Below are 24,978 nucleotides of genomic sequence, written 5' to 3' on the forward strand. Positions count from 1 at the left end.
ACCAGACTGAAAAAAGAAGGGCGTGCTGGGGAAAGCAAGCGGCTGCAAGACATTCACTTCGATGCAGGGGGCCGCAGATTACCCAAATTCCAAGTACGATATTCCGAGCAAGTGCACTCTTTCTTGATATTTCTCCGTCTTCATTTTACCCCCTTTCCATCTACTCACTACATACCGCTATTAATTGATTATAGGGGACGCGTTGATTCGCTCCTCCTACCCACACCACCACAGCACCTGCGGGCATGTACTTCCCCAACACAATCTGGACGCGCCTGTTTTTAGCCGTCGCATTTGTGCAAAGCCTGTTGGCCTTGGGCCTCGAAGGGTTAGTCTCCCGTGTCGTATGTCATCCCCCCACCGGATGCTGACGAGGTGACGCAGCTATGTCTTCACCACGGTCGAGAATGACATGGAGCCAGAGGCCGTCCAGGGCATCAACGGCCACACGGTGCCCATGTACTTCTCGCTCTTCATTTTCGCCTTTGTCTTCGAGCTCGTCGTCGTGTACGACGCGTTGCGGCTCAACAGCATGATCCAGCTGGTAGGGCTCTGCATCTACAACTTCCTGCTGCTCATGTACGCCGCCGTCCAGCCGCTGCACGTCAAGAAGTCCCTCGACGCCCTCTCCGGCTCCTTCATCCTGGGCGTGAAGCCGATGCTGTCGCCCGACCACCACACCTGGGAGCGGATCCACCCCGCCCTGATCGTCGTCATCCTGGTGCAGGCCGTGGCCACGGCGGCCATGTCGTTTTTGACGTACAAGCTGCATTTCGAGTTCGCCTGGGTCGTTTACAAGGTGCTCCATGCCGACTTGCAGATGAGGAGGCGGTTGCTCAACTTCCAGGTCAGTCACCGCTGTCATAAGATAACCTAACGTGGTGACTAATCTCCTTTGTAGATCTACATGGCCCTCATCAAGTTTGACTTCTTCTTTCTTCTGGGCTTCCTGGTCCAGATCATCACGCTTATCGTCCACCCCCAGGACGATCCCGAGTTTGGCCTCTCCATCGCTGGCATATTTATTGCCCTGGCCTTCATGTTCCTCGCCATCTATTTTGCTACGCTGGAGAACAAGCCAGGCTCCATAGCCATCATTGTATGTCCAAGTCCCCCTTTGTCGTGCCGCTACTCGTTACTGCGCTGACCAGACTTCGTCGACAGGGCGCCTACCTGGGTACCGTGGCCTACCTCTGCTATAAGCTGTCGGTCTTGTACAACGAGACCAATTACCTGCTCATCGTCTTCGCCACCCTCACCTTCGCCATGATGCTCTGCACCATCGTCATGGCCATAGTGTGCATAACCAACTACGGCAAAGGCCTCAGGACCTACACGACGCCGCAGCAGGAGCTCCCGGAGGAGGACATCTACCTACGTGCCACGCATAACTATTCGTATGCGTCCCAATCACCGAGGATGGATCTTGACTAAATACGGCCTACCACGTACCGACTGTTCCGCTCCGGCAGCTGGTGGGGGCTATCATGAGATACCCGTAATAGATGCTTCCGCTACTTTCCGCGTGGCCACTACCGACCATGTCAAAATCGTAATATCTCCTTTCTTGGATATACATTGGCCACCTTTGGCCGATGGGCTTTCCCCGCATAATTAACTAATATACCCGGACAATGCAGTCCACGACGCGTACCTTGCGTTTTAGAGAAGAAGATACAAGTAGAAAACCTGCGCCCGAAGATTTTCTCCTGCGATTTAGTCCTAGCCAGTGAGTGTATTTCAATAGCTTTCCAGTAGGCTCCCGGGCAAGTTGCGGGTCATATTATTGAACATGCACAAACGTTTCGTGTCAAGCTTTAGAAAACGACCCATGAGGGGGCCGAAAGCTGATTTTAGCCGGCGCCCCTGAAATCAAAGCTGTAGGGCCGACAGGGACCCATCCACCTTATATCCTATAGACTTGGGTAACGGATTGCCGTTTTACTCGGTCGCTGTACACACGATATGCTTAATAGAAGTGGAAAGGATATATGTGCTCCGGCTGATCCACCTCGTATCGCCGGAGATGACCCGCAAGTTTCTTTCTATTTTAAGATCAGGGGGTCCGGGTGCAGTTCCTCCAATTGTTTCGCTTGAGGTCTCTCGGCTCTTCAATGTAACTGCCGTCCATCCTTAGTGGCAGAAGCGAAAGGGCGCAAGCTATTATAATCGAAGAAGTTGACATCTGGGCAAGCGAACCTCTGCAAGCGAATCTATCCATTGGCCAGCAACCATGTCGCATTTTGCAGCAGTTGTCAAGAATCACAGGTCAATGAGAACAGACGGGAAGACTGTAAATTATCTATGTTCGAGAGAAGGGAAGTCCAACAAGCCAAATCCACACCCTTGTCGATTGGGACTTCCTCCCATCGTTAAAATGAGAGGTTCGATTTGAGTGTCTCCATATCTATGCGAATCCATTAGCAAAGTGCACCGCCCCGTTGAAGTAGCCTCATTGGATATCTAGAACCGAGGTATACGTGAATATATATCTCCTTGCTTCATATAAGCTGTTGCCTTTTCCCACGATTTCTTGCACTCGAGTCTGCCGGACACAACTTAGTCACAACAGTCTTTTGCTAACATCAAATTAATTCCTTTATACTCACCCACCGAAACAATGCGCTTCTCGTCCCTCGTTCTTTCGGCCAGCCTGGGCGCTGCCGCCACGATTCCCCGCCAAGCCGGCGATGCCTGCGCCAATCCCGCCAAGCGAGTCGAGTGGCGAACCATGACCCCCGAGGTCCAGAAACAATACGTCGATGCCGTCCTCTGCCTCAAGACCAAGCCCTCCGGCATGGGCCTCAACACCTCGCGCTACGACGATTTCCCCTACGTCCACACCAAGCTGGACAAGACTAGTGCGTGCTCCCCGTCTTGGATCCCCACGTCACCTGAAGTAGCTTGGAACTAACATGGAGAACTCAAATTAGTCCACACGGTGGCCATGTTCCTCCCCTGGCACCGTCTGTTCGTGCAAGTCTACGAAGACTCCCTCCGCGACTGCGGCTATACCGGACCTATGGCGTAAGCATTCGAGTGCCCTCTCTTCGGTTTCCGTGCAATCGGCTAATCCACCACCACCTTGCAGGTACTGGGACTGGACTCTCGACACGGCCGACGTGACCAAGGCGCCCGTCTGGGACGCCACGACCGGCTTCGGCGGCAACGGCGACCCCGCCATCGACCCCCTGAAGGAGAGCAGCCGCAAGAAGTGCCTCGTCGACGGCCCGCTCCGGGGCTTCGAGGTGGCCTACACGATGCAGGGCCTCGACCCGCACTGCCTGGCGCGCAACTGGAACAGCGGCGTCGCCTTCCCGGGCGACATGCTGGCCGACGCGTACACCCCGGACGTGGTCGCCGACGTCGCGGCCCAGGCCCGCTACCAGGACTTCCGCTACAAGCTCGAGGGCGGGCCGCACGGCGCCATCCACTCGGCCGTCGGCGGCGACATGTCGCCCGCCACGTCGCCCAACGACCCCATCTTCTTCCTCCACCACGCCCAGATCGACCGCCTCTGGACCCTGTGGCAGCAGGAGAACCCCGCGGTCCGCACCACCGAGTTCGGTGGGCCCAAGACCCAAAACGCCGAGCCCGGCGAGGCCTCGCTCGAGGACGTCATGCCCTACCTCGGCCTGGTGCCGGATATCAGGGTTTCCGAGGTCATGTCCACCCATACCTCGAAGCTTTGCTACGCGTACTAAGAGGGACCTCTACGGGATGCGTCGGGATGGGCTCATTCACTTAACTGTAGATAAATAACATGTTGCGCGATACTGTATATAGAAAACAATTTCATGATTTAGCCACGTATCCAGATGCTGGTCGTCTGGATCAGGTTACGCGAATCATCTTGCTCTTTTGGATCACGAGTGGCCATAATTCACACGCGACGCCTCGCAGCTTCATCCGAGGAGAAACACTCATCGGCTGCAATCTTGGCGATCAACTCGGCACACTCGCTTGGCTTACTCAGGAACGGACTGTGACTAGCCCAGATCCGCGCCACTTGGAATCCCGGTACCGTCTCGACCAGCCTCTCCTGCAGAGAGGCGGGCAGGCCTTGGTCCATCTCGCAGATGATGTACGTCTTGGGGATGGTGATATCCGTGACGACAAAGTCTACAGGGGTCTCCATGGCATCCTGCGAGTGCGGCACGAGCTTTGCCAGGTACGCATCCTGCTCTTCCTCGGGTAGATCGTTGAATAGGGCCTCTTTGGTCTTCTCGTTGACCGTGATCAGTTGGTTCTGTCCAGAGACTGCGTCAACAACAATCCCTTTTGGCTCTCCAAGATGTCTTGTATGCGGTGTAAAAAAGCTCACCGTGGGGTTTGGGATGACAGCGTCGTGCCACGGGGCCCATTCTCCACCAAATGTCTGCAGCAGAGTCATGCCGCGCTGCGGGATAGCAAAGCCCGCCAGATAGATGATGCGCCTGAAGCCCCCCTTCTTGCCGGCCGCAGCCCGCTCTTGAACTCCATTGCCTTCTGTAGCAGCGCAGGCTGGTATCCCGCCGTAGGAGTGGCCCATGATGACGATCTCTTTGCCCTGCTCGAAGAGGGGTTCGACAAGATTGAGTAGCATTTGTCTGTCTGCTTTCCAGGTCACGCCGTGCTTGTCCGCCCCCACTACATGTAGAGTCAAATAAACAGCTAGGAATTGATACTGGAGATATACATTACTTACCGGTCTTCAGCTCCGGGCATAGAAATGTGTAGCCGAGGTCGTTGAGTTCCTGCTTGAGCAAGTCGTACATCAGCGGCGGATGCCAAGCTCCGTGTGCCAAGAGTATAATGGGTTTAGAAGATGCCATATTCACGGGCAGTAGACTTGATGGTTTGAATATCAAGAAGGGAAATTGAGGAGGTGTTAAAATTCAATTCTTGTATTGACTCAGGTCTTTACTATGACAGTATTTCCCTAACCATATCGGCTGGTTCATCGCCGTATTTGTATGTATTCGGCGACTGCGGGGCACATGTAAGACGGAGTATCCCGATGGTCGTCCCAATGCGGAATCATTTGCCATTCTTGAAGATATGCTCCCCTGGCACCCTGCAGGTGTGATGTGGTTTCTCATTGGCCTGGGCGAAGTCCTTGCAGATTGGAGATGCACCCACATCCTCGGTGTCCATCCCTGTGGAGCAGAACAATCGCGGAAAAGGCGAGATCGAGCACCCTTGCTTACCAGATAGACATGCACAAATCGATAAAACGAATCACCGCGTTTTTCGGCTCATCCTTTGAGGATGGATTTTCCCTTAGTAGCTTCTAATACCAAGGGGCTATTTCAAAAGAGTGATCCTGAAACGCATAGGCGACTCCTAGGCGCCATAGTTATCAGTGTCGTCCACCGCCGCGGTCTGATGGGTTGCGAATTTCGGCCGTAACAGTAACCTAGCTTGGCCGGATGAACCGAGTGCCATGTAGAACCGGGGTTAGCTGGACGATGATATCAAGGATAGAAGAACAAGATCTGGCTTCGGCCGGGTGTCCATCGTGATCGACGTGGAACTCCCCTTAAGGAACGCCGGGATCGGCCAGTCTTCCGTGGTCTCATACTAGTAAACAAGCAGTCGGGACCGAGATCTATGTATGGTCTTTTCGGGTTCTTATGGAGAAAGTAACTAGTTACATTAGCTTGAAACCTTATACCACACTCTTCCAAGTGCTTGCATAGTATCTCACCACAAACTCAGCTGGGGGTACCCAAGTCCGTGTTTGTGACTTGCCTACTCAGTACAGGTATTCCTGTTGAGCGAGTAGACTCTACTGAGCTTTGGTCACAAGGGATCTGGCCACAGAGCGAGAGAGCATGTTGATGTTCGCGTGAGATCGCATGGAGCCCCTTACCTCCATCTAAGCCTAAGATCTAGAAAGTAGTTCTCGACATGATTGAGTAGCTTTCAGGGTCGAGGCCGGCCTCCTTTCTGACTTGAGTAGGAAACTGGAAAATTATTCTATTGTGGCTCAAATTGCCCTTTCTGGAGAGGACCTGTTGTCGTGGGTTAGATGGATTTTCAAAGGAAGGCATCAGGAAGCCCGCGACACCACGAAAACTACGACAAGATAATGTACAATACTCTTTTCATGCCAATATGTATTTGACAAACATGAATCAAGCAAACAACAAAGTTCGGACGTACTTGGTATGCATAGAGAGAGGTTTCTGAATAATTACACAATCAAGTTCGCATTACAATTGCACCAAGAATCGAAAACTTCACACTAGCCTGGATTCTCCTCACTACTTACACAGATGTCTAAGTCTTCGCACTCATCAGCCCAACTTCCATACACCACCTTCTCTTCAGGGGCCTGAGGTTCTTGAGAAACTTCCGGCGCTGGCTCTGATTCCGGCGCGCCCCGAGGATGGTGGCCACGGTGGCGTCGGCTTCGAGGACGCCTCGCTTGTTTCTGTAGCGGTTTCTGTTCTTCTTGCACGACAGGCATCGTTGTATCGCGATTCTCTTGGGCGGCCTTAGGCTCCCTGTCCTTGCGAAGCACCTCGGTTTTCTGCTGCTGCTCCGTGAACGCCTCAATGTAAACCGAACCCAGACGGACGTCGTAGGCGCGGACATACTTGTACAAGTGGCTCGCCCAGTGCTGATGGTACGCCGTCACCAACTGACCGAACGTGAGCATGAGCCTGTCGGCATCGGGGCCCAGGCGCTGGCAGATGGCGGAGACCTCGGCGGCCAGCCGGTAAAGAATCTCCGGGTCGTACCGCAGCGGCCCGCCGACGCGCCGGTACTTCTGACTGATGACAAAACGCAGCGCCCTCTCGACGCGTTCGATCATGTGACCGCGTCTCGCCCTGCTCGGCGGCTTGGTCTTGGCCTCGCCCGTCGCGAGCAGCACCTCGCACGTCTTGTGCTCCTGCATCAGGCGCGACTGCTTCAAGGCGCGCCGCGTCTCGTTCTTCAGGTCCGCCCGCGTCGCGTCCGGGTGCGCCGCCAAGTACGCCCGCTGCACATGGCACTGGAAGCAGTCGCCGACGGCGTCCCAGTTGGAGTGGGGGCCGGGGCCGACCAGGTAAAGCAGCTTGCGGACGTCGCCGACCTCGGCGCAGAGGCTATCGTAGCTCAGGAGGCAGTACGGTTGGGACCCGCCGCGCTGGAGCTCGGCGTGGCCGCACTTCTCGAAGCGGAACTCTTTGATCAGCTGACACTGGCATGGACTCTGTGTGGAAGCATTTGACTCACCTTTGCCGTTGCGGCGCCTGCTTGTGTTGTCGCGAGGCATGTCGTTGATGCTGTTATTGACTTGACCGTTGGCAGTGGATGGCATCTACACTGAAGGGATGTGCAGTTTCTGTAGGAGCTACTATTGAGGCAAATCGAGCTGTTTTTCTATCCGTGGTTAATGTTGATGATGTGAGATGATCCTATTGAAGTGGGCATAGGAAAAATAAACTCAGCATCTTCTTATATAGTAAAACGCGAATAACATCAGAGAGTTTATCGTTAGACAAGAGAGTTGTTACTGTTGTCAATGTCTTTGATCGCTCAACTGCGTTGTGAACAATAGCCATTGTGAGTGCTGTCAGTTCGGATTGGCACTGAGCATCAGGCTCTTTGTCTGTTGTCCGTAGCCACGTGGCCGAGCAAAACACTCCCACTAGTAAATATCAACGTGGTAGCAGGACGCATGTGTGGCTGGTCACGATGTCGGAGTTTAGCCACGTGAAGCGGGTAGACACTGCAATGAACCGGTAGAATGAATCCTCACTACTGCTTAAGACAACTGTGCACCCTTCGGAGGCCCAAGACTGGTCAGATTGAACGGGATATTTCCGTCGCCAAGCAGGTCGACCAATACTACATCCCACGACGGTGAAGGTCGGAAATGGTTCGCGGCAGTTGGAACCTAGTGCGCCAAGAGACGGCAGTATCGAACGATTGGCAGCTGAAAAGGCTGAATGGCTGGACCTGTCTGGGCTGATGGTGGCATTTCTGTATGCAGGTGTGCATCGTAGCAACATCTAGCGACCCGAGCCGCCCAGAAAAACCGATAGTTCTCTAGCGCTTATCTGTTTTCTTTTTCTTTTCCTTCGGGTTTCCGATCAACTGGCCACCAAACCGATGCAGACAACCGCGCTCCTGGCGTGCGACCCATCGGGATCTTGAACCATTTCGGCAGGCGATGTGAGAGCGGGGTCGCCCTTGTTGCGCCAATAGCCCAATGATTGCGAGCCCTCGGGCCTGCCTCCGGTGGCTATATACGTCGTACGATTGCGCTCCTGGGGGTAGAGACCAATCAAGTGTAACATGACAAGTCACCGGCATCTTCACGCGATCGCAGTTGGAAAGCGATATCATGTATTCTACCGATGCAGTGGATGTGGCTTGGAAGGCATATCGAGTCATGTAGCCGAGTAGTTCTCATAAAGTGGGTTCTGATCCGGACCTCTGGCCAGCTCTGGGAGCTTTGTCTACAGCACTCATCACGACTTTATCCGACTTCGTCTTCAACATAAGAGCAATCAAATGGACAATGCACCGGTCCCACCAGGGCAGAGTGCCGTCGTCGATCTGAGCCAGTACCCCAGCGCCCAGCAGTTTCTGAACAGGTGTACCGAGTTCTTTGACGAAGTGATCAACCTGTAAGGGCCCCTCCTATGTTTCCAGATTCCGACTTACCAAGGCTAACCCCTCCTGCGAACAAAGAACGCCAGGCAAAGACCTCGAGGCGCGGCTCAACAAGGAGCACGGGCCCGGCACGCCGTACTACGAGGACCTCTGCCGCTACATCCGCCAGGGCCTGGACGAGGGGTGGGTGGCGGCGCTCGAGGTGGACGGGAAGCGGTACCGGCGGGGCAAGATCGCGGAGCCGAGCGAGGCGACGCGCTTCTTCAGCGTCACGGCCGTGTACATGGACAGCGAAGACGCCGACACCGACAAGGACGGGGGAGGAGCGGCCCTTCTTCTCGGGCCAGTACCACAAGCACCCCTACGGCGAGATCAACTGCGTGGTGCAGCTCGACGACACGGCGCAGCTCCAGGGCATGAACGGGTGGCAGGGCGCGGGGTGGACGTCGCCGGGGCCGGGGACGCATCATTATCCACGGGTGCGTGGTGGAAGGTTGGTGGCCTTGTTTTTCCTGCCGGCGGGGAGGATCACCTACGACGCGTCTCCAGAGATGGCCCAGCCCATTTCCATTTGACGTAGTGCAGGCGAGGCGAGGCGAGGCGAGGCGTTATCATCGGCGAGAGGTGCAATCTAATATGTCAAGATATATATATATGGCATGAATGGGTGGCTGGTAGCGTTGATCGACATGCATTCATCGTTTTCTCTGTCTTCTTGAAACATTGATGGTGGCAGACATGAGGGCTGATTGGTGACAATTGGCGACAATTGGTGACAGCATGTTGTCTCCGTTAGTGGCTGCAGGTGTCAACTTAACCCCGCCAAATCAGCGCGCACTGGACAACTTTGGACAACATCGCATTCTTGATCGTAATCAGTTGCCTCCTTTTCAACCAGTATTTTAGTTAGGCCTCTTTCAATCTCTAGCCACAGGTCCCTTGCAAGGTTACCGAATCAAGTAGGCGAACTGTCTGTGATCTCGCTTCCACCACACACACTTCGCTTCGCACTTCCCCCGCTTCCACCACACACACTTCGCTTCGCACTTCCCCCGCTTCCATCTCCGGCCCGTCGTACCCGGGCAGCAATGCAGCATGGCAGCGACGGCATCATCCGATGAGTACTACAACCTGGGCAGGTACCGGAGGTCCATCACTACCAAGAGCCCCGACGCCGCGACTTGGTTCAACCGGGGCCTGATCTGGTGCTACGGCTTCAACCACGAGGAGGCGGTGAAATGCTTCGAGCGTTCCATCGCCGCCGATGAAGGCTGTGCCATGGCTTACTGGGGCCTTGCCTACGCGCTGGGCCCCAACTACAACAAGCCCTGGGGTTTCTTCGATGACGAGGAACTGGAGACGACGGTGCAGCGAACCCATCGCATGGTCGAGGAGGCTAGCAAGATCGCCGCCGCTGGTGATGCGACAGCTCTGGAAAAGGCTTTGGTGGACGCTCTCCGATACCGGTACCCCCGTGAGCATGCCCGCCGAGAAGACGACCGCTCCATCTGGAACGTCGAGTACGCCGACGCCATGCAGAGGGTCCACGCCGAGTTTGGCGACGACCTCGATGTCGCGGCGCTGTGCGCGGACGCCTTGATGAACCTGACGCCCTGGAAACTATGGGATCTGAAGACCGGCCAGCCCGCCGAAGGGGCCCGAACACGGGAAGTCCAAGCTATCCTCGAGAGGGCCCTGCAGCAGCCCGGCGGCATGGAACACCCCGGCGTTCTGCACCTTTACATCCACTTCATCGAGATGTCGCCGACGCCCGAGGAGGGGCTGCCGGCCGCCGACGCCCTGCGCACCCTGGTGCCGGACGCGGGCCACCTGAACCACATGCCGACGCACATCGACGTGCTGGTCGGCGACTACGCGCGGGGCATCACGTCGAACCAGCGCGCCTTCGAGGCCGACGAGAAGTTCCTCGCCCGCGCCGGCGCCCTCAACTTCTACACGCTGTACCGCATGCACGACTACCACTTCTGCATCTACTCGGCCATGTTCGCCGGCCAGTCGCGCGTCGCGCTCGAGACGGTCGCGCGCATGGAGGCCTCGCTGTCCACCGAGCTGCTGAAGGTGCGCTCCCCGCCCATGGCCGACTGGCTCGAGGGCTTCTTCGCCATGCGCGTGCACGCCCTGGTGCGCTTCGGGCGCTGGGCCGACATCGTCGCCCTGCCGCTGCCGGCCGACGCGGCGCTCTACTGCACCACGACGGCCATGACGCACTACGCCAAGGCCGTCGCGCTGGCGGCGACGTCGCGGCTGCCCGAGGCCGACGCCGAGCGGGCGCTCTTCCACGCGGCGCGGGCGCGCGTCCCGGAGTCGCGCAGCCTGTTCAACAACCGCTGCGTGGACCTGCTGGGCGTCGCCGAGGCCATGATGGAGGGCGAGGTGGCGTTCCGCCGCGGCCGCTTCGACGAGGCGTACGCGCACCTGCGCGCGGCCGTGGCGCGCGACGACGCGCTGCCCTACGACGAGCCCTGGGGCTGGATGCAGCCGACGCGGCACGCGTACGGGGCGCTGCTGATGGAGCGCGGCCGCTACGAGGAGGCGGCGGCCGTCTACGCCGACGACCTGGGGCTGAGCGGCCGCCTGCCCCGCGCACTGCGACACCCGGGCAACGTCTGGGCGCTGCACGGGTACCACGAGTGCATGGTCCGGCTGGGGCGGGACAAGGAGGCCGAGGCCGTGGAGCCGAAGCTCAAGGCGGCGCTGGAGAGGGCCGATGTACCGGTCAAGTCGTCCTGTTTCTGTCGCAGGGTCGAGGAGTTGGAGCGATGCCATATGTAGATGATCTCACGGGACGATGTCGGGCAGATTGGACATGGCAGGTGCCGGACATTAGAAGATGTATTAACAATCTCGCTAGATGGTGTAGAATAGCTACAGTCAAATCAAAACCACACACCAGGGTATCCTAAACCGCGCGAAAGAACTTTTGATTACACCGCCTTCGACTGCTCATGTGGCAGACTCGTCGCATCCTTGGGCTGCGGCATTTCATGCCGCCGCGGATCGTACTTGGCGCGCCCCGTCTTGTACCAGGGCCCGTCGAACAGATCGCCCATGTATTCCATGGGCACGCCCTTGGTCTCGGGGGCCCAGAGCCACAGCACCACCAGGCCCAGGAAGCAGACGAGGGCCCAGAAGACGTAGGCGCCCCAGACGTGCAGGCTCACGAACATGTTGGGCGTCACGCGCACCACGGCGAACTGGAAGAACCAGTGCAGCGCCATGTTGCAGGCGTACGACACGCTGCGGATGCGCGTCGGGTAGATCTCGGTGCCGTAGAGATACTGCACGGTGCTGGGGAGGAGGGGACATGAAGGTCAGTACGATTGGTTGTCTCGCTCTCTCGTGGGATGAGTTAGGGCTACTCACCAGAGTCCAATGGACCAGCCGACGGCGTAGACGAAAACGGAGGCGATGGCGGCATCCGACGCCGACTTGTTGGACCCGTCTCGCCAAATGGCCATGTAGATGGCCATGTAGACGTGCGTGATGCACTGCAGGAACAAGCCCAGGGTGAAACATCGACGACGGCCAAAGACGTCGACGAGGCCCCAGGTGAAGGCCATGGTGAAGACGAGCTTCACGACTCCGTAGGCGCCGCTGGTGATGAGCGACGTGTTGCCGCCCGTGACGCCCGCGTACTCGAAGATCTGGGGGATGTAGTAGGTGATGCCGTTGCCGCCGGACCATTGCGCGACGGTCTGCATGGTCACTAGATGCATGAATTATTAGCCGGACAATCCTCTTCCGTTTCCCATCGGATTAGAGCTTGACACTTACTGCCCAAGAAAAAACGAACGCGGTAGGTGCGGATGGTCATGATCTCCTTGAAGATGGTCCAGTTCGAAGCACCCTTGAGCGCTTCACCTTTGTGCTGCATCTGCTGCTGCAGCTCCTGAAACTCGACCGCAATCGCCGTGCTATCGCTGCCGTCCGAGTGTCGCAGTCGAGAGAGCACATGCATGGCCTCCTCGGTGCGGTCCTGCGACGCCAGCCAGCGCGGCGTGTCCGAGATGAAGAACGAGCCCAGCAGCGCCAGCCCCGTCGGGATCAAAACGATGGAGATGACGAGGCGGTACTGCATGCGCGTGGCCGCCATGTGCTCCTGGGCGCCGTAGCTGATGAAAAAAGCCGATGGTGAGGAAACTCAGCAGCACGACCATGTACAGGCTGACGACCATGCCGCGCGAGCGGGCGGGCGCGATCTCGGACAGGTACAGGGGCGCGACGACGGTGAGCCCGCCGGCGCCCAGGCCGCCCCAGATGCGCGCGAAGAGCATCAGCCCCAGCAGGCCCGACGCGAACGTCTGCATCAGGTTGCCCGTCATCCAGACCACCATGGCCAGCTGCCAGCTGCGCAGGCGGCCGACGCGGTCGCAGAGCGCGACGGCGATCAGCGAGCCGATGGCCGCGCCCAGCACGCCGAATGACGAGATGTTGGCTTTGCGATCGGCCAGGCCCGTCGGGTTGCCCTTCCAGTGCGCCGGGTTCAAATCGAAGTCGGCCTTGAAAGAGGAGAGGCCCGTCGCCGAGCTGAAGCCGCCTTCATCGTAGCCTGCGAGTGATTGGTCAGTACCGCATTGTTCCCATCGGTTCCGAGGGGATGGGGATGGGGATGCATATTGATGTTGATGTACCTTTCGGTATCGAACCACATGCGATGACCAGAATGGTCAGGATGTAGTAGGCGTTCACCTTGGACATGGTTTTTGACATTGTGCGACCGAGTTCGCCGATTGCAGTCTCAGTCGTCCAATCCACGAGATCCGGGCTGACGTCTCACTATATGCTCGTCTCGTCCCGGTTCGTAGACGTTGGTTAGCCGCAGCGCCCGTGACGTTTGAAGTTCTGGCTAGCAGTGAGTGTAGGCCTGGAAGCTTGAGAAAAAACAACAAGCCTTGCACCTGGCCAGCGCGTTAAGGGCATTGGGGTAATTGGGGGAAAGGGACACTAGCAGGGGTCGCATGGGTTGCCGTCGTGCTGGGGAACGGATGCATACGGGGAAACCCCGCGAACGACGGGGCCACAGATCAGGGTGTCAGGACGGGTGGGAATGGGAATAAGCGACGGAGTCATTGCCGTTTGTTTAGAGTCGTCACCTGACGCTGCACATGCACTGAGACGGTCGCAGAGATAGTGCCGTAGTTGCATGCTTCCACCCGCTAAAGGTGGATGGGGATGGAGGGGGAAACGGCACTCGGAAGTTGACCGAGCCCTCTTCAGCACTTCCTGTTTCGCCCTCGGCCAACTTCCGACATCCAATCCATCACCGTCGCTTCATGCAATGCACCTCGGGCGACAATCAACAAGAACGCTCTCATATGCATTGAAGAGGGACTTATCTACGGAGACCTGAACTCGTGGTCCCCTGGCGTCCGGGCAAGCTTTGAGGAGGCTCTACGGGGCACTACCGTCCTCAGCGTACCCAGATCGGTCTTATCGCGGAAACCTGACCTGAGTCCATCTCGACCGTCCCACTCGATTCGGGTCCACGACGATTATCTCCACCGAGCCCCTCGGAAACCGACAGCATTGAGGGTCTCACATTCGGCCCTTATGAAGAGAGAGAAAAGTCGTCCGCCCGGCGTATTCTGGGCGCCCCGACGACCGACGGATATAATAATCGTTGCCCTCGCTCTGTCTTTCCCCGAGCCTCTCTGCCCAGCTCCTTCAGCTGCCAAGAACCATACTCGGCGCACTCGACCGATGATATCATAGCCCATCGACCACTCGCGCATCGGGAATGACTCCGTCACCACGAACCCGCCCATGTCTGCAATAACCACCGCATCTCGCGGGGCCACCCACCTGCGCTTCGTCCAGCATGCCCTTCTCTACACCACCAAATGCATACGCGTCTTCCTCTTCCAACTCATGCGGTTCCGCCCCTCATCCTTCACCCTCGCCTCGTCGCCATCCATACCATCGTTACTGCCATCGCCGCCGAAAGACGATGACGACTTCCGCGCCCTGATCCCGCGGGGCTCCTGGGACTCGCACATGCACGTGCTGGACCCCCGCTTCCCGCTCGACGCCGCCGCCGTCTACAAGCCGACGCACTTCCACACGAGCCGCGACGCCGCCGCCTTCGAGCGCGACCTGGCGGGGGCTGGACGGCGTCGTCGTCGTCCAGCCGAGCATCTACGGCCACGACAACGCCTGCACGCTGTCGGCGCTGCGGGCGCTGGGCGGGCCCGACCGCGCGCGCGCCGTCGTCGCCTTCGACCCCGCCGCCACGCCGCCCGAGACCCTGGCCGCGTGGCACCGCCTGGGCGTGCGCGGCGTCCGCCTCAACCTGCAGTCGGGCGGCGCGGCGCCGCCGGCCCGCGCCGCGCTCGAGGCGGCGCTGCGGGCGCACGCCGCCGCCGTGCGGCCGCTGGGCTGGGTCCTGCAGATCTACGCGTCGCTGCCGACCATCGCGCAGCTCGAGCCGCTGCTGGCGGACGGCGCGGCGCAGCTCGGGGTGCGCGTCTGCATCGACCACATGGGCCACCCGGACCTGGCGGCGTCGCGGGCCTTCGCGCAGTCCGGCGACCCCTACGCGCTCGCGGGGTTCGCGTCGCTGGTGCGGCTGCTCGAGGGCGGCAACGCGTGGGTCAAGCTGTCGGCGGCGTACCGGTTCAGCGCCGCGCCCGACGGCTTCAGCGACGCGGCGCCCGTCGCTAAGGAGCTGCTGCGGGTCGCGGGGCGGAGCCGGGTCGTCTTCGCGACCGACTGGCCGCACACGCGGTTCGAGGGGCTCGACATCCGGCCTTGGATCCGCACCGTGCTGGTCGACCTGTGCGAGAAGGACGAGGGGGCTCATCGAGAGGGTCTTTAGGGGCAACGCGGAGGAGCTGTGGAGTCCCCCACTGGTGTCGACGGAGAGCTGACGGGGGGACGGGATTCGAGCTTCGATGCTTTCACGTGGAAGACGAGCTCTCGTATGAGTAATGACTGTAACGACCGATATGTAAATCTCGTAGTCCTTTCGATTGCACGCTGTATTTATAGTCTTCCTGTTTTAATAACTGTCGTCGGGCATATTTTGGTTACTGCACAGAGACAGTGGGTGTCAGAATTGGCTGTCGGCTAGATTCAGCTTTGGACCGAGTTACACAAGCAAAGTGACATGGATGAAACACGTACTAGTTGATTATCCAAAGCGAAGCCATCAGACTTCAGAAGGAGGGCGGCGCTCATTGATTCTTGCTAACTTCGTGTCGTACGCCACATGACCAGACATCTCCGACATCCCGATCTATCTCCTTGCCACGGGGCTCCACAGATCCGCCCAGCCTCTAAGGAGACGTAGCGTGTGAGGATGTGCGCACGTGGGCATCGTCCGCTCGGCCAACTTCCGACGCTCGGTCGTGCAGGTTTCGACGGATGGGCCGCTTGTCGGGAAAGGCGACCCGGTCGCCCCATACCTACCTAGGCCGATGGCCGAACATAAGAGGGCCCCAATGCCCCCCGCTCCCCACCGCCTCGGTTTGGGACTGTTTTCGTCTCGCAACTTGAAGCGGCACCCCCCAAGAGGGCTCGAACATCATCCGACTTTGGCTCAGTAACATTTATATGATTTCCCACTCTTCTCCCACGGTCCGGTACAATGGACCACTAAGCAGATGCCTAACTGGCACCCGCATGCTTCGTTTCACTTTATCGGCTGGCGAACGGCCACGCCGGCTGGGCTGAGCTCGAGTGGTCAAGAGGCTGGATGCTGACGCTCATGGGCTCCAAGGTGGAGAGCGCCTCAAACATGTCGTCGGGCATAAGGGAGAAGTCGACGTCGGACGCAGTGCCGAAGTTGTGGCCATGAAAGTCCCGCGAGGATCGAGCCTGGTGGCCGGGCTCATACCCGATCGATCCGGAGAGGGTGCTGCCCTCGCCTGCTTCCGCCGTGGGGATCGTGGCTGGCCGGGGGGAGGCCTGTGGTTCCAGGCCCATCTTGGAAATCGCCTCTTTTATTGGCCTGAGAGCACTCCCAATCACTATTGCCGGATAGTTCTGTCAGTGGGGATGCAACCGAGTTGGTCGGAAGGAACCGGGGTCTCTCACCAGGATTGATCGACTGCACTCTTTCGAGATACTGGACACAAAACAAAAGGCGACGCAGGGCCTGGGTATCTCCAGGCAGAGCCTGGACTTGCAGCAGAAATATCGACGTGGCGATGTACAAGCTGTACGACAAAGACGTGATGCAGTGGTCCTCGCCAAAGGTCCTGCAGAACAGGTCAAAGATGGCCGCTATGGATACGGCCGACGCAACGCAGATGCGCAGGTGATCCTGGTTCTGCGTCCGTTCCCCAGAAGTCTGGCGGCTTCTCTTGACCAGGGTCGGCCGAAACAGCAAGATTTTGAACGTATGGTAGAGTGAACTGTGGAGGAGGGTTAGCGCGCGGGAGACCGTCCAGGACGAGGAGGAGCACTGACTTGAGTGTAACGATATGAGACGGCGGCGCATAGGCGGGTATGTTGTCCGTGTCGATCCGGAGGAAATGCGGCAACGCATCCCACCAGGACTGCAGCGCCGCCCCCTCTGTGCGCACACAGCCCTCGATGACGCTTTGGGAGAGCTGATGCAGCGGATCGTAGATGTTGATCAGGATCTGGTTGAATATCACGGACAGCTCGCACATCTTGATGAAGCAGGAGGTCGAATGGGCTCGCGTTGGGGGGTATTGTTTCCCAGGGGCGAAGATGATCCCATGGGGAATCCACATTTCCTCCTCTGCCGAGTCGTCGTCTTTATAAACATCGGTGAGCACTTTCCGTGGGCATTGAGACGGCGGGGGACAATCACTTACACATGAACCCGGGCGGCGACACGCTCACCTGGGTGAGGGTAGGTCTTCTTCCCAGATAAAGGCTGATGATCTTGTCCCAGAAATAGCAACTCCAGAAGAGACGATGCCGGATTTCCACCTCTTCCTCGGACAGGTGCACGTCAGCGGCGTATCGCTGCCCGTCGATGAAAATGCCCAGATGGTCTACTAAGCGGAAGGCTATTCCGCTATACACCCAAGCCTGGGTTGCATTCCCCGAGCTGCACTCCTGGGCACTGAGGAGTAGCAATGTCTGTATCATGGGAATGGTGCAGACGCCGTTATTCAGCTCCTCGAACAAGAAGGACCGGGCTTGCCGGCGGAAAAGTGCACCTCCTTCGTAGGCCGCCAGCTGCTCTTGGATCACCGGGTCGCGTTTCGCCCAACGAGTGGAATGCGACACGATGGCACTCAACAGTGTATGCGAGTAATATGGCCCGTTTGACTGTATGTCGCCTGGTTACTGTTAGCAGCGGCTCTCCATATGCTCAGGTAGAGTTAGACGTACGGGTAAAGGCCGGTCTGTAGACGAAGTTGAATAGCGGCTGGATCCAGCACCAATGGAGGTCCAAGAGGTAGTGAAAGGGTTCCTGTCACTTGGTCAGTTTCTCAAGCACCTACCCCATAAAGACCTTTTTGACGTACCGGAATGTTAGTGAAGCACTCCAGTGCTCGTTGGTGCCAGGCGTTGTTGACCAGCCTTTGTCGTCTGTCCATATCCTGAGCGGACCTCGACGAGCCGGCTTCGTCGTGTTCCTCGTTCTCACCCCCTTGGCGGGATCGCCGGCAATGGCCTGGAAGAAGCTGGTAGCTCCGTGGTACGTGATGACGCCCTTCTCATCCAGCTTGAGGCCGTCGTAGCTCCCGCTGAGTCGCTGCTTGAGCTGATCCGTTGGCTGCCTCCCGCTGCTTTCCGAGACGGAAGCGTCTTCGGGAGTCTCGGGGGTCTGTGCTTCGGCTTCATTTCCATGACTCCCTTTTAATGCCTGCACCTCGCTTTCGAGCTCCTTGATGCGCTGCTCCAGACGCTCCGTGTAGGATAACGTGGGCGCGCTTGGGTTCTCAGATCAGCTGGGGTGGTCTCTCTGTCGGGCAATTTTGAGAGGTGAGCGGTAGAAACTCACAGCTTGTAGACGCACTGCTCGCCTCGCTTGATGCATCTCTGGCAAGACGGGCGTTCGGCGCCACATTTGACCTGCAAGCCCCCCCCGTTAGCTTTCTTTCGTCTGAAGTCGCAGCAGAGTGGATCGACGCGACACACTCACTTTGCGGCTGCGGCAGTTGTGGCATGAGAAAGCGCTCTTCTTTTGTTGCTTCGCGGCCGAGGGAGCCATATGTCGCTTGCTGTCGTCGGCTCCACTGCTGGACATTGCATTGGGATGATTCTGGAACCTGCGGAATCTGGGGATGCGGGATGCGGTTTGCGAAACTTGGGGGACGACAATGGGAAAGCGGAGCCGTTTTGCGGATGCGGGCCTCCCTCCGCCTCCCGGAATCGCCCGCGACCTGCCAGCTGCGGCCAAGGACCTGCCAGTTGTCATAACGTAACATTCATTCATTGCCTAACCATAACTACACATTCCCATCAGACATTCAACCATCTCAGCTTGCTCGGCTCAATGCAACAAGGCTTGTGAGCTTTCCAGTGAGCTCTCTGGCATGTCTGCACAGTAGTGTCAGTCATGCGCTCTGCAGCCGCGAGGCGAGACATACCGTATCGCAATAATATGCGCTGTGGCATCGGGTGCATCTCAGGGGGCCTTGTTAATGTCGGCCTCGACCTGGCCACAAGTGAAGCAACTGTGATAGGTTAGCCGATGTTCTCAATGAGATCGACGGGAATTACCTGGGCTCGCTGTAGTTGCGAGGAGTGCCAGGGGTGTAGTGATTCAAAGCCGCGAGGAACTGGGCCTTTCCCGGGTCGCGAAAGCCTCCGTCGCCCAAGGGCAGCGCGAATCCGGGGCTGCTGTGTACTTGAGGCACCAGCTCCCGGAGATGCTGGAGGTCACTGTCTCGAATCTTGGCTCCCGTACGCATGATCAGAGCACCGACGAGGATGACGCGATACTTGCCGTTTCTTTGACCGAGACCAGAGCTCTCGTTTTCTTTAGCGCGGTAGAAATCAAAGAGCCTGTCTCCCGTACCAGCATCAAGCTTTTGGCGGAGTTCGATGACATGTTCGGCCAGTTCAACGGCATATTCTTCGGTCTGGTAGTACGTTTTGCACTCATTTGGTGCTAGCATGTCTGTTTGGTGGACCAGCTGCGAAAGCGGCAAGTCTTCATCGACGCTATCGCTGATCTCGATGGCGATGTCAAGATCCTGGTCGCCCTCAAAGAGGCCTGATTTGTTATCTCATCAGATACGTTATGCCTAAAGCAGGAGTGCTCAACTTACGATGACTCCAGCGGCCCATTTTGCTCGGTTGAGTGTTCAATTTGGGAGTGTTGGTGTTGCGTGGTCGAGCCGATCTCACTGTCGCAATGGAATGCTGTTCATGGTGGATGTTGGTGTCAGAAAATGTTAAATTTAAAAAGAAAAAAGCAAGTAGAGGTGTTGGGGGTGAGGCCTGGTTTGGCGTTTGTAGCTGCCTGATCAATCATTGTTTGTTTGTTTGCTTGTTCCAGGACGCAACTGTCATCACAACAATTACGACCACCTCAACATGGTACCATCAAATAGCAATCTAAGTGCACAGGTTATTCCCACAATGATGATTGAATAAGCAAACCTGGTAGGGGGAGGCTTGTTCTACTAGCTAGAGACTGGCATAATGTGTCTTCATTCATAGATAGAGGACATGATGATATTATCAACACACCGGCTGTCGTTGGACGTGCTCACTCTTTCCGAGCAAGTAACGTGACTTTCAATCTTGGTTTATCTATGCATCTTCCAGCCATTCCAGCCACACGATGCCAGCACGTTTCGGGCAAGTCGATCGTGCCAAGCCGAGCCCCCGTGGCACAGCAGAGTGCTACCCCAGACGGGCCCGGGACATGTCCCTTCACTTCCATAATAAGGCCCGATGCCAGTCCCCACAAAGCGGCTAAAGGCGATGCACCCCACACATCTTCAACCCCCGGATTCGACGATTCGTGGCTGCTCGCTTGGCGCCTCACCCCGCATGACACACATTGGCCCGACAGAACGGCCGGCGCCATGTAACACCAAACTCCGCCCCCCCCGTCAGGTGCCTCAAGGCGTTCCGCGATTCCGCCTGTCAGGGATAAGTCAACTACTCTAGTATTGTCTGTTCTTGCCTTTGTAGCTCTGTATCCTGGCTTTGCTCATGCCACTTCTTGCCGGCTCCATCAAAGATCGACGACAGCAACCGATGCAAGGCCATATGCGTCTCATACAATAGGCCGAGGAAGAAAGTACGTAGCGAGATCATCGTACCATCCACTAAGCTTCCTCATCTGTCCTGGGGCCATACTGAGCCGAGGCTGGAGGCCACGCGATGGATCACTTGGCTCTTGTTCTTGTTTAATCTTTGATCGACATTAGAAACTAGGAAGGTATGTTACTGGCAGCTAGTAACGAGGGAGGGCACCAGCAGTCCACACACCTAGTTCAAGGAGGCCGTACGCCACACCAACAACTACCGGAGTGGAACCCCTTGCGATACTAATCTCCGTGGGGATCGTAGCCGCCGCACTACGGAAGCTTTCAAAGGAAATCGGGCCTTTCCGTTGTAGCGTGACCCAAGGCCGCTTCTTCGAGGTCGGAGTTGACTATAAGAGCAACGCCAAACTCCGCCGCATGAACGGCAATGCCACCTATCATATGGTGGCTAGATCACAACAAATCTCACTGTGAATCGTGATTCGTGCTCTGAATGTGGCCACGACTTGGTCTTCCATCGTCGTATGGTCAGGGCTATGGTCGAGTGTCCAACTCAGGCTTCAAAGGCCGTCATCATTCTCCTGGAAGAAATTTTGACTGTAAAAGGATATGATCTACGCATGACCAGTATATAAGACTTCAATGTTCCCCTCGTTGCATATCTCAAAAGGTCTTCAAGGACATCGAACACCAGATCCGTCTCGTCAATACCCACTCGTTGCCAATCAAGCCAAACACCATGATCTCCGCCACTCTTCTCTCCTTGGCATTTGCCACTTCGGTCTCTGCCCATGGCTATGCGACCGTTCCTCCAGCAGAACCCGACTCGGGTTCGAGGTAAGTTGATTTCTTGAGTACCATTACAAGGCCATGTCTAACACGACGTGACTCCAGGCCGGAACTGATACTTGCCCCGAGTGCACCATCCTGGAGCCCGTCACCGCCTGGCCGCAGCTCGAGGGCGTGCCCGTGGGCCGGATGGGCGTGTGCGGCTACAACCAGCGCGTGAGCGTCGACTACAACTTCCCGGGGGCGTCGTGGGGCCAGGAGACGGTGGCCACCTACGCGCCGGGCGAGACGGTCGAGGTGCAGTGGTGCGTCGACAACAACGGCGACCACGGCGGCATGTTCAGCTACCGCGTGTGCCAGGACCAGGCCGTCGTCGACAAGTTCCTGACGCCCGGCTACGAGCCGACCGAGGCCGAGAAGAACGCCGCCCAGGCCTGCTTCGACGCCGGCCTCCTGCCCTGCACCGACGTCGACGGCCAGCAGTGCGACTACAGCCCCGACTGCAGCCAGGGCGAGGCCTGCTGGGACAACACGTGGTTCACCTGCAACAAGTTCCAGACCGACGACGGCAGCGTCCGCGGTTGCCAGGGCGTCGACCGCGCGCCGCTCAACTCGTGCGCCACCACCATTGCGGGCGGCTACACCGTCACCAAAAAGGTCAAGATCCCACAGTACACGTCCAACCACACGCTGCTGCAGTTTGTCTGGAACTCGTTCCAGACTCCCCAGATCTACATCTCTTGCGCCGACATTGCCATCCAGTAAGCTGGGAATTGGGCTATGATTCCGAAGTATTCTCAGCCTTTGGAAGAAAAGGAAGGGTGTTGCGTGTGAAAGGGGTGAAGGCCAATCCAAGACAATGTTTATGACCGTCCTATATTTTCCATGTGTCTCAATACTGGCGTGTATCAGTCGATAATCGTTTCAACCCCCTGCAATAATATTCTATAATCAATTGGCTCTATGACCTTAGCGCACGTGTCTGTGTTATTTTAGGAGAGCTCATGTGTTTTTATGCGTTGGCCCCTTTATCTACTTTAGAATGGAGGACGCGGGGGTTGGATGGCGCCATATGCACGGGAATGACGCATCCTGGTCGACCAACCTCCGTCATATGAAGATAACCTGAGCACCGGTTGCCGGCACTTTCTAGGGATGCAACTTTTCTTTCAGAACGAGTTCTGTTGGATTCCTTGTTAGTGTATTCGCCATGAATACACGGCTGCATCGCGTCAAATCGGTGGCAGTTATTGGAGCTGGTGCATCGGGTATGTCGTCGCCCAGGGCCAAGTGGCCATCACGATGCTGATCATTTCCAGGGACAATAACGGCGGCTGCCCTCAAAGCGGAAGCCTACTTCGAGAAGATCGTCGTCTTCGAACGCAGAGAGACTCCGGGTGGGACATGGTACGGGTAAATCGACTCCCCAGGTGATCAGACTATTGACTCGGTAACGGTAGGAACTATGACGCGAACCCGCAGCCGAGTCTTCCTCTATTCCCAGGAAAACTTCCACCTGAGGTTGACGCACCAATAGAGATCCCAGACAACCTCCCTCGGGAGGTCCCCCATGACGCCCGGGAAAGATACACGAAGACACCCATCTACGATGCATTGACGTGAGTTCGATGCCATTACACCAAGCCTGAGAAAAGGCGATGGACAACTGCTGACGATCGGAGCCACCAGAACCAACGTGCCGGATATCGCCATGTGCTTCTCGGATGCCCGCTTCGCCTACGGCCCGTTCCCGCCGCACTGGGTGCCGCGACAGTATCTGGAGACGTACTTTTCGCAGCATCAGCTCGATCCCTTGCTAGTTGCAAACACCACAGTTGAAGACGTCTCGCGCGTGTCTTCCACTGACGACTTTGAGCAGTGGAGGCTCACCTTGAGGAAACATGACGAGCTCAGGGGTGTGGATATGTGGTGGGAAGGAGTGTTCGATGCGGTCGTTATCGCGAACGGCCACTATTCGATACCTTTTGTAAGACTCATCGTGATGTTCTATCCTTTCCATTGGTAGTTCGTACCCATATTGAGATATACTGACAAGATGAAAGATCCCTTCAGTGAAAGGCCTGGACAACTACATCAAAAAATACCCAGGTCGCGTGGTCCACTCCAAGCATTACCGCTCACCTTCGGTCTACCGATCGAAGAAGGTCCTCATCATCGGCAACTCTGCTTCGGGCTACGACATCACCAATGAGGTTGCAACTGTGGCAGCGCTACCCGTCTACCAGTCGCGTAGAAGCAAGAATCGGTGGGACGGCGACGCCCCTCCCGACGGCATTGTATGGAAGAACGTTATCCAGGAGTACCGGCCGGATGACGGTCAAATCGTCTTCGAGGATGGCACGTCGCTCAGTTTCGACAAGGTCGACACCATCATCTACTGCACCGGCTACCGTCCGTCATTCCCGTTCTGGAACGCGGCGGCTAACGGGCGCGAGCTCTATGACTACGAGGACAGCAAGCTCATCCGGAACTACTGGCACACTTTCTTCCACGACTATACGAACCTGGCTATCGTGGGCCATCCCCATACCCTGACCTTCCGCAGCTTCGAGTACCAGGCCATCGCCATAGCCCGCCTGTGGGCCGGCCGGGCTTCGACCCCGCTCCCGCCGGTAGAGGAGCAACAGCGGTGGGAAGAGGACCGACTGCGAGCGGTGCGGCGCAATGGGACCAAGTTCCACGATATTTTGTGGGAGAATGGCGACGTGTTAGGGTACCTCCAGAAACTGTTTGACATCGCGGGGCTCGGCACTTTGCGGGGAAAGGGCCGGGTGCCTCCTGCCCTGAGCGACAAGCTCGTGTGGGCGTTGGACCATGTGAAGAAGTATCCAGCGCCGAGTAGAAGGAGAGATAATGGCGAAGAAGATGCTTGTTTTGAGAAGGAGGCAACAGTTGACGAGAGTGATGGTTGGGTCGTGATTGATAGGGTGCAACCCGATTGGCAGTGGCTTTTTAACCCAAGGAGAGCTCCGACTACATAAACCAGATTTGCCGCGGTAGTACATTGGGATCCATGAACTTGCTAATCAAGTGTCCAAATGCTGGAGAAGAGTAATTTTATCAAAGCGTGCCTTTCCTATATGATGTATTCTTAACATATCTAAATATTTAAATTATCACTTGGAAACAAGTGCAGTTGCGAAGGCAATCTGGCAATGATGAGTCGATTAGGCATGCATCAGAAAGGAGGAAGACAACTAATGTCAGTGCTGCGTTGCACTAACTTACAGCAAGGCAGTGCCAAAACGCGCTATGACGGTCGGTCGCGTTAACGAATTATTCAATTCTCGTCTCTACTGTTAGTATTGGACTTCTACATAGGTTCTCGCAAGTCTGCACGTGCCGAGTTATTGTGCGGACGGAATTCAGGGAGAACCCTGATCACCGTCAGTCGAACTATCCAAAT

The 24,978-nt window shown here is 57.0% G+C and overlaps 12 protein-coding genes across 12 annotated transcripts; 7 read left to right on the top strand and 5 right to left on the bottom strand.

Moving 5' to 3' along the window:
* Positions 1 to 245: 245 nt before the first annotated feature.
* On the top strand, positions 246 to 1,434 carry PG998_006547 (uncharacterized protein; the record flags this gene model as incomplete). The annotated part of the gene is made up of 4 exons (XM_066873365.1): positions 246 to 328; positions 385 to 847; positions 902 to 1,099; positions 1,165 to 1,434. The coding sequence occupies 4 exons, from the start codon at positions 246 to 248 to the stop codon at positions 1,432 to 1,434; spliced, it is 1,014 nt and encodes a 337-aa protein (XP_066733462.1).
* Positions 1,435 to 2,620: 1,186 nt separating this feature from the next.
* Positions 2,621 to 3,704, top strand: PG998_006548 (uncharacterized protein; the record flags this gene model as incomplete). Its single annotated transcript, XM_066873366.1, has 3 exons — positions 2,621 to 2,861; positions 2,934 to 3,027; positions 3,092 to 3,704. The coding sequence occupies 3 exons, from the start codon at positions 2,621 to 2,623 to the stop codon at positions 3,702 to 3,704; spliced, it is 948 nt and encodes a 315-aa protein (XP_066733463.1).
* Positions 3,705 to 3,883: 179 nt separating this feature from the next.
* PG998_006549 (uncharacterized protein) lies at positions 3,884 to 4,814 on the bottom strand (the record flags this gene model as incomplete). The annotated part of the gene is made up of 2 exons (XM_066873367.1): positions 3,884 to 4,629; positions 4,688 to 4,814. 2 exons carry the CDS (start codon positions 4,812 to 4,814, stop codon positions 3,884 to 3,886), a joined length of 873 nt encoding a protein of 290 aa, XP_066733464.1.
* Positions 4,815 to 5,873: 1,059 nt separating this feature from the next.
* On the bottom strand, positions 5,874 to 7,246 carry PG998_006550 (uncharacterized protein; the record flags this gene model as incomplete). Its single annotated transcript, XM_066873368.1, has 2 exons — positions 5,874 to 5,948; positions 6,257 to 7,246. 2 exons carry the CDS (start codon positions 7,244 to 7,246, stop codon positions 5,874 to 5,876), a joined length of 1,065 nt encoding a protein of 354 aa, XP_066733465.1.
* A 1,244-nt stretch (positions 7,247 to 8,490) lies between these two features.
* On the top strand, positions 8,491 to 9,172 carry PG998_006551 (uncharacterized protein; the record flags this gene model as incomplete). Its single annotated transcript, XM_066873369.1, has 2 exons — positions 8,491 to 8,606; positions 8,671 to 9,172. The coding sequence occupies 2 exons, from the start codon at positions 8,491 to 8,493 to the stop codon at positions 9,170 to 9,172; spliced, it is 618 nt and encodes a 205-aa protein (XP_066733466.1).
* Positions 9,173 to 9,687: 515 nt separating this feature from the next.
* Positions 9,688 to 11,385, top strand: PG998_006552 (uncharacterized protein; the record flags this gene model as incomplete). Its single annotated transcript, XM_066873370.1, has 1 exon — positions 9,688 to 11,385. One exon carries the CDS (start codon positions 9,688 to 9,690, stop codon positions 11,383 to 11,385), a length of 1,698 nt encoding a protein of 565 aa, XP_066733467.1.
* Positions 11,386 to 11,537: 152 nt separating this feature from the next.
* PG998_006553 (MFS quinate transporter) lies at positions 11,538 to 13,311 on the bottom strand (the record flags this gene model as incomplete). Its single annotated transcript, XM_066873371.1, has 5 exons — positions 11,538 to 11,901; positions 11,977 to 12,319; positions 12,388 to 12,725; positions 12,775 to 13,162; positions 13,245 to 13,311. 5 exons carry the CDS (start codon positions 13,309 to 13,311, stop codon positions 11,538 to 11,540), a joined length of 1,500 nt encoding a protein of 499 aa, XP_066733468.1.
* A 1,065-nt stretch (positions 13,312 to 14,376) lies between these two features.
* On the top strand, positions 14,377 to 15,427 carry PG998_006554 (4-sulfomuconolactone hydrolase; the record flags this gene model as incomplete). The annotated part of the gene is made up of 2 exons (XM_066873372.1): positions 14,377 to 14,649; positions 14,741 to 15,427. 2 exons carry the CDS (start codon positions 14,377 to 14,379, stop codon positions 15,425 to 15,427), a joined length of 960 nt encoding a protein of 319 aa, XP_066733469.1.
* An 821-nt stretch (positions 15,428 to 16,248) lies between these two features.
* Positions 16,249 to 16,536, bottom strand: PG998_006555 (uncharacterized protein; the record flags this gene model as incomplete). Its single annotated transcript, XM_066873373.1, has 1 exon — positions 16,249 to 16,536. The coding sequence occupies one exon, from the start codon at positions 16,534 to 16,536 to the stop codon at positions 16,249 to 16,251; it is 288 nt and encodes a 95-aa protein (XP_066733470.1).
* A 287-nt stretch (positions 16,537 to 16,823) lies between these two features.
* PG998_006556 (uncharacterized protein) lies at positions 16,824 to 19,830 on the bottom strand (the record flags this gene model as incomplete). The annotated part of the gene is made up of 8 exons (XM_066873374.1): positions 16,824 to 17,335; positions 17,397 to 17,870; positions 17,923 to 17,936; positions 18,060 to 18,467; positions 18,539 to 18,609; positions 18,680 to 18,815; positions 19,261 to 19,756; positions 19,812 to 19,830. 8 exons carry the CDS (start codon positions 19,828 to 19,830, stop codon positions 16,824 to 16,826), a joined length of 2,130 nt encoding a protein of 709 aa, XP_066733471.1.
* Positions 19,831 to 21,553: 1,723 nt separating this feature from the next.
* PG998_006557 (uncharacterized protein) lies at positions 21,554 to 22,316 on the top strand (the record flags this gene model as incomplete). Its single annotated transcript, XM_066873375.1, has 2 exons — positions 21,554 to 21,592; positions 21,657 to 22,316. 2 exons carry the CDS (start codon positions 21,554 to 21,556, stop codon positions 22,314 to 22,316), a joined length of 699 nt encoding a protein of 232 aa, XP_066733472.1.
* Positions 22,317 to 22,761: 445 nt separating this feature from the next.
* PG998_006558 (FAD/NAD(P)-binding domain-containing protein) lies at positions 22,762 to 24,553 on the top strand (the record flags this gene model as incomplete). Its single annotated transcript, XM_066873376.1, has 5 exons — positions 22,762 to 22,819; positions 22,871 to 22,958; positions 23,012 to 23,170; positions 23,241 to 23,538; positions 23,615 to 24,553. 5 exons carry the CDS (start codon positions 22,762 to 22,764, stop codon positions 24,551 to 24,553), a joined length of 1,542 nt encoding a protein of 513 aa, XP_066733473.1.
* Positions 24,554 to 24,978: the final 425 nt, after the last annotated feature.

This window comes from Apiospora kogelbergensis (genome assembly GCF_038363985.1).
Source record: "Apiospora kogelbergensis strain CBS 113332 chromosome Unknown utg000003l_segment0_segment0, whole genome shotgun sequence".
Taxonomy (NCBI): domain Eukaryota; kingdom Fungi; phylum Ascomycota; class Sordariomycetes; order Amphisphaeriales; family Apiosporaceae; genus Apiospora; species Apiospora kogelbergensis.